The sequence below is a fragment of the Halyomorpha halys genome, unplaced genomic scaffold, assembly GCF_000696795.3.
Source record: "Halyomorpha halys isolate HHAL.00 unplaced genomic scaffold, Hhal_1.1 Scaffold107.1, whole genome shotgun sequence".
Taxonomy (NCBI): Eukaryota; Metazoa; Arthropoda; class Insecta; order Hemiptera; family Pentatomidae; genus Halyomorpha; species Halyomorpha halys.
Genome location: NW_027112128.1, coordinates 256,662 through 264,711, shown reverse-complemented (window position 1 = coordinate 264,711; position 8,050 = coordinate 256,662). Strand labels below are relative to the sequence as shown.

Here is an 8,050-nt window from a genome sequence, read left to right as displayed (position 1 = left end):
AATGTCAAAAAAGAGAAGAAGGAGTAAGATCTTAAACACTTGAACTGGTGTAACATACTGCTTTATTGTTTTTTTGTTACACATCCCCTTTATTCATAAAATAATTACAAAATATAAACATATGTTCAATACAGTATATATATGTGTGTGTGTGTATATATACAATTTGTAAATTTTTCCCCTTTTACTGGAGCTGTGCTCCATTCTAAGGGATGGCTCAGTTTAATACAAAATTTTTGAAATTCCACTGTTCAATTTGAAAATATGTGAGGTGCTGGGGCGCACTTCAATTTTTTTGACTTTTCACTAAATCTAAAAACACTAAAACTAAAAATGCTTTATTGTGTTCAGTACATCTCTTTATATACATTCGATCAGCTGATCCCCTCAGTCAGCTGACATAGAAATAACGTCTGACTCAGACCGTAACTTATATATATTTGTATTATAAATTAGGGTTGAGCAAAAGAAAAGTAATTGTAAGAATATCAACGCAATTTCACTGGCACAACATGACATAAAATATAAACAAGATTTTGATTTTAAAAATCCAAAAACTTTAGACATACTACATCACAAAAGTAATAGAAAAATAACAGAAGCTACATTTTACAAAAAATATAGGTAACGCTATTAATTTTAAAACATGAATGTACACATTATATAGACATATTAAATCATTTAGTAATTTAATGTTGTACAATAGTATTAGTTATTAGAATAAATTTAATACATTAATGTGCTAGTGAAATTTGTTTTAAAAAAATATTGCTAATAGATTAGTAGTAGAAGAGGTAGGAGGGTACTGACTTAGTTTATAGTTCACTTGTTTGTTGTTATCTTGATATGGTAAAGATAACCTGGTTTTAGAAAGGTATTTCAGATCTCCATATTTATAATTATTTTGGCACTGGTTAATATTAACATTTATATTATTGACAACAATCTGTTATTGTTAATAATATAAGGCTAATAAGGTGATCGAATAATTTTAAAAGATATAATTGTCAGGTAATTGTTTTTAAATTCATAAAAGAAATTGTGATATATTTATTAATTTTTGCATGCATAGGATGAATTTGAGAATTTGTTGTAGATACCTAATGATAAGGTGACAATCCCGAAAGGTTGTTACTGGTTTTAATAAAATAAAACAAAAAAATTAAAACAAGGAAGAGTACTTTTCATTAACAAGATCTAATTAAAAATCTTTTGATGTGAGCTCATACATGTAATATCTTAGACCAATATTATAGTCAAAATCATAGTATTTTAACATAAAAATATTTGGTATTTTGAGTGGTTAATTAATTAAAGAAGTAATGATGATGATTGGAATATGTTTGCATTGGAATGGATAATATTTTTAAAAGTTTACTTGCGAGTTGCTTTGGACATAAAAGAGTCGTTTGGTGAGAAATTAATTCGTAAGCATTTATATCTTCATTATCTAAAGTAATTACATTCCAGAAGAGAGTAAGTAATGTAATCTGGTTTTTGTTATTTGCCAATAATTTTATTAAAATAGCCATAAATACAGAAGCTTTTCTGCGGCTAGCGATTTTCAATATGAAAATACATATATTACTCTTCTCTCTAAAACATAAAAACTGGAAAACATTCGGAAGCATTACAAAAAGAACTTTTTTTAATACGCCATTGTAATAAGCAAATATATTAAAAAAAAGTAATCATCAATTGTAGTACATACTTTGATAAAGGCTAGAAATAATAATAAGAAATAGCTGGAAATTTAAAGACGGTAGAAAGAAGGGTTAACTAAAAGCAACTGGAAAGAGCGAGACGGACAACTTGATTTTTCACCGTCTTACTTTCAATTTGTGATCGCACAACGAATCTGATTCAGGCCCCATTAAATACTCCTAAAATCTGGCTACCGAATAAAATATCATATATGGCTGGAGGTTAAGAACAAAAATTGACTTTTCCCCGGCTTTTCAGTACATTATTGAGGATGGTTAATTGGTTGGTTAGTTTGTATATGTGTAATAATGAATATTGTTTTAGGAACCAATATATGTTATAAGATTTTAGTATTAGAATTGATATAATATGATTTAGATGAAAAAAAACTAATGCAATTTTGGTTATTAATTTACATTTAATAAGATTTTCCAAGATTAACGTGTAAAAAATAAATGAATGAAATTGAAGAAATTTATTAAAAAAAGACCAAACAACGGATTAATTAAACAAAAAGTAATTAGACGTGAAAGTAATTTTTAAAAATAGAGTTAAAAATATTAGCAAAATTTTAGCTGTTTTCCTACAGGTTATCTTTGGTTACACAATAATCTTGATTTGGCAAGATCCAGAAAATCATCGTCGGGTCGAGGCTTAAGAATGTTTCTCTTTATTTACATTTACAACTCATAACCACCCCATAACTCCTAAGGATAGGCAGTAAATAAGAATTCAAGAATTAACTTGTCGAGAATTCACAATAAATTTTGAAAATCATTTCTATATTGCCCGAATTATATTCCAAAACAATACTTATTCAACGAAATCATTTCCAATTAAAAGCCTAGAGCCGATTAGCAGAATAAGAACCTGTTTATTAAATCACTCTCGCTACTGTTTCAGGTTCAAGGGAACTGAATGTAGTTTGACGACCAATCTCTATGCCCCAGCTATATAAGCCAGAACTGGTCACCAGAGCGACAGTATCCAACCATGACAAGACTAGTAAGTATCTCAGATAAAGATAATCATTTAATGGCAATATCATATGATTACGAATAGTTCTTTATACTTTCATTGTTACAGGCACTCTTGATTGCCGCCACAATTGGTCTGGCCACCGCTGCTCCCCAGTACGGCTACCACGCTCCAATCGTCGCACATGCTCCAGTAGCAGTAGCTCACGCTCCAGTCGCCTACGCTAGACCCGTCGCCTATGCCAGACCCGTCGCTTATGCCAGACCCGTCGCTTACGCTAGGCCCGTCGCCATTGCCCATGCTCCTGTCGCTGTGGCTGCTCCCAGAGTCGAACCATACGACCCACACCCATCATATACCTTTTCTTACTCCGTCAACGACCAACATACCGGGGATTCCAAACAACAATCTGAATCCCGTGACGGAGATGTCGTTCATGGAAGCTACTCTCTAGCCGAACCCGACGGTTCCATGAGGACCGTCGATTACACTGCTGACCCACACAACGGATTCAACGCAGTCGTTCACAAAGATGCTGGAGCACATCCCGCTCCAGTTGCAGTCGCTCATGCTCCAGTAGCAGTCGCTCATGCTCCAGTAGCAGTCGCTCATGCTCCAGTAGCAATTGCTCATGCTCCATATTATCATTAAACTGAATTAGTACTTGTCATACCTGATTAGCTTTAAATTTAGTATTCTATCACGTCGGTATGTATTATATTATAATCCTATGGTATTATGATGTATTATATATTTTGTAAAGACGATTGATTATATTTTTTTACTGGTTATAAATCTTTTTTTATTTAACAATATTTTTACCTCAACATTTTCTTTGCATAATATTATTTTAGCAGCTGTGTAGTATGATATCGATATTTCACTATGCTGCTCTCAAACTTATTAAAAATCATAATCAAGACTGTTCCACATATTTATCATGTTGCCTCTAAAAAAAGCTTTGACTCACGTAAATTTAAACTACCAGTAGCATGCAATAAGTTTTTATCAATTCATTATGAGAAAAAACATAAAACAGTATGTGTATTTTTGTTTTGTATAAATAATGTTTTTACAGTTGATTTTTTTATTTATAGTATTTCAAACGTATTTGTTTAGAATCTCTGTCCCGCAATAAAGCTCCAATAAACACTCTAGTGAACACATCCGCTGAAGGCATACGAGTAGTTGCATATTATCTGTGAGATAATAATTTCTTATTTACAGTAATAAATGAATATCTTTACGAAAATCGAAAATTGTGAAGACCCTGGTTGTCTTGGCTATGTTAGCACAGAGTAAGGCTGTGTGGGTGCCGACGCAAGGAAAAAACTATATGTCAGAAATTGGAAGACAGCATAATTCAACCGAGAAAACATTCGATACATGTTGAAACGAGAAAAAATGCAGCACCGCTAAATAATTATTGCATTCATTTATTTAAGTGTTTCGACCACTATGACCATTTGCACTGGATTTACAAATTTAGTAGCTTACAATTGACATATTCACAAAGTTACAATTACAAAGCGAGAAAGTTACAAATTTACAATTACAATATACATTTTAAAATGTTACAATTAGAAATGACGTAGTTAGTAAATTACTATTTTAAATTATGCATCCACTTATACTTGCTGGAATTATAGTAGTTATAATTCCTATATAATTGACTATATGTGATCATAGATATTAATGATTATTAAAATGTGAAAAAGTTTTGTTATTGTTGTGGGATCTTCTATCAACATCTCCTGTAAATCTGAAGAAAATCGAATGGTTCGTGAACAATACATTCAGTAAGAATGTGCCTAACAGTGAGATCGTTTCCTCAGTAGCCACACATCGGTGCATTTTCCTTTTTTCATGAGATGACCGTGGGTGAGTCGAGTATGGCCTATCCAAAGACGGGTAAATACCACATCTTCTCTCTGTAGCAGATTCCAGTTTCTGGTTGGACGTTTCACTGACTATTCTTAACTTGTTGTCTCTCATGATGTACCATTCGTCTTGCAACGCTTGTCATCTGAATTCTTGGTCCAAGAAATAGCTTCTTTGCATGTTGATCATGTTACGACTAGTCCTTTATAGCTAGTCCGCCTTTTCATTACCGGTGATACCACAATGACCTGGTAGCCATAAAGGCAAGACCCTACAACCCATGTTGTTCAAAGTTTTCAAATAATGTTTCACTTCTATTATTAAAGGGTGTGAAGCTTATTTGCGCAAAAAAACTAACAACGTAAACCTAAACATAAATACTACCTATATTGTTGACATAGACTTTTATTTGTTTATCTATCTTAAAATAAAAAAAACAATGTGATTAGGGTTGGCTTGCAGGAGTTGTGGGTAATAAAATTGAAGGGGCACGGGCTATACTCAAAAGGTTCCTGCGTCATATCTTAGTGAATATCTGATTACTAGAGTGTTAAGAATGAAAATCAGCGACAATCGAGTCTGTTTAAATATTTATCATTTCAGAAATGAACAAAAATATTTTTGGACATGACTTTATTTCAGATTGAGATAATTAATAGATAATGTAAATTGGTGAGCACTTGATTTGTTTTATTATTTTGCAGTATTTTCTTAAATTTTATACTACATTATAGCATTGTACAATGCACCTGTCCTGCAATTCTTGGCAAGCCATCAACTGAAAACTCTAAATTAAAACTGTTGTCTAACATGTATTAATTAATGCGAAAGCAATAGTCGTTGTAAGGATGTATTACTTGTAATAAAACAGTTTATTGTTATAAAATGGGGTATAGTTAATAAAAGAGCTATAAGTATTGTTTTAAAACATATACGATATCTAGTTGAATAATTTAAAAAATATAAATCGGCCAAGCCATAAGGTCAATCGTCACGCATGTATCCCTTCGTGCCAACATTGAAAGGAGATTTGAACTGTGCCTAATTCGTGCGATGTCTCAATAATGTTCAATTTTAGGCTTTACAATATAGGTAATAAAGTTTGTTTCACATGTACATACTTGGGTATTGATGTCCGGGTCGAAATCTTTAAAACCCACTTTTCATTGTCTTGATCCACCGTCTCACCTCTGTTAGTGATTTTGAAACCTCTCAATTTTTGTTATAACTTTTATTAATATTTAATCCAGCCGGGGTCCACCCAGCCTCATAAAGTGGGTAAAAATCCAGGGCTATGCATTATTCTGATCAAATCACCTCCTTGCACAACCGTTAATATAGTACCAATACTTCCTTATGTGTACCATATACCAATTATTGAACCATACAACAATCATTGATTGTTTAAATTGAAGTTAGGAGACACTTACTTTGATTGTGTAAATATTAAATATAATGTAATTAGAACGATTTCGATTTGATTAAAATTAGGTATATTATGTTTTAATAAAAATACAATATCATCAATTCTTACATATGAATTTGCATATCTGATGGCTATTAATGTCATTTTCGCCTAAAATAAAAAATGTCGAGAGGTATTTTTATTATTGTTATACCAATAGCTTAGTTTTTTGACATCGAATCTTAAACCCAATTCTTTTTAAAATCTTTCCTGAATGTTTACCCTGGGTTTCCCCTATCCGACTTAACTTAGCTCGTCATTATCTGCCATATCCTAATAGTAGTTTACTTGAAATTTAAATAAATTGATTTTTCAATGTAATGCACATGAGCCAAATTTAATTAATTGAAGATGTAATGGTGATGATTGAAATATGTTTGCATCAGAATCGATAATATTTTTAATTTTTAGTCTGTGAGTTGCTTTGCCCATTACAACCTTAAAAATTAATTAGTTCGAATTTATATCAATATCTTCATTATCTATATTGCTACATGCAAGAAGGGTATAAGAAATTAAATCTAATTTTTTTGTTATTTTCCATTAATTGTATATTAAATAATCATAATAGCCCCTGGCTACTGCTTTTGATATTAAAACTAAATGAATGCCTTTTTCCTATCAAATAGAAATCAACATTGGAAATCATAACAGATAATGTTTGCAAAAATTAAAATACAGAACAACGCCATTCTTGATAGCTAATAAATCAAAAAAAAGTAATCATCATCAATTGTTGAACATACGACAGACAATAACAGTAACAAATTACTGGAAATTCGAAGTCGGTAGGAAAGAGGGTTGACAACAAGCAACTGGAACGAGCGAGAGGAATAAGGCCGCACTCAATACTCCAAAGATTACTCAATTCATACATCACATATAACTGAAGGTTAGGGAAAAAAATTAACTTTAGGCTAGCTTTTCAGGATCGTAGTGAGGATAGTGGATTAATATTATAGGATATTCGTAACCATGAATATTACTTTTTTCAGGGCACGTTTCGCCAATCTCCGGTAAATCATTAAAGACTTTAGAAAACTCCGGTAACATAGCGATATATTTCTGGTTTACTATTTATTTCACCAAATTCTCAAAATTCCATATAAATCTTTCCAACCATCCTAATCCTTTGGTTCAAATCTTATTTAGTTCCACCCATCCCTACAGCCCACCTAGAAGGTTGAAACGGCAGTGGCCAAGAGACTTATTAAAATAAAAATGGACAATTGGAGTTCTGGCAATGGTCAGATTCTCCACTCAAGTTGAATGTTTGCGGCTTTAGCGCACTTGCTCAGCCTCCACTGGCTCATTACCAGTGATGCGGCGAGAGGGATGCGCTGGGATCTCTTGAGCTCTGCTCTACCCCTCACACGTGGGGGATAGAGTGGGCTCAGGGATCCTCAGGTCGATTGTGTAAATATTGTATATATTATTTTATCATTATGTTATTTTATTTATTTATTTTTCATACAGATAGTTTGATTATGTTCATCTTGTCTATTCTTTTGTTTTTTCTATTCTATTATATATCTATTCTCATTTTAAGAGAGTTTTTTTTTTTACTTTATTTTATTTATTTTATTTTTTTTTAATTTTAGTATGTATGAGATCATTCATCACTATTACCTATTGCCCACAACTGTGTGGCAGATTGTAATATCTATCAATAAATAAATCTATCAGTATCCTTCAGAGACTATTTGTTTAGTTCACTAGGCTACGGAAGTTACTTGATACTGAGATAACTGTCAAACTCTGCAATTCCTATAGCTAATGTTAGAAACTGAGAGTCAATGTCAGACTGATTCAACAGCAACTATTGACATTCGAAATTTCTATTTCATCTGAATTTCCACTTCCCACCGTAAAAAAAATGCAATCGACGATGAAATACTTTTTTCATTCTGCTAATTCTTTGAAGTCTTTGTTACTTGTCAAATCGCCCATCTCAAACAAATCCATTTTATTAAATTTGGAAAGAAAAGAAATACCTTTGCTAGATAACAGATCTAACTGGAA

General features: G+C 32.1%; 1 protein-coding gene across 1 annotated transcript in view; it reads left to right on the top strand.

Moving 5' to 3' along the window:
- Positions 1–3,764, top strand: part of LOC136796428 (cuticle protein 8-like) — a 5,664-nt gene extending 1,900 nt beyond the window's left edge. Inside the window, exon 2 of the mRNA XM_067050160.1 lies at positions 2,767–3,764. Within this exon, the coding sequence (XP_066906261.1) occupies positions 2,767–3,333 (567 nt within the window). The 3' untranslated portion in view covers positions 3,334–3,764. The remainder of the gene's footprint in view (positions 1–2,766) is intronic.
- The last annotated feature ends 4,286 nt before the right edge of the window (positions 3,765–8,050 follow it).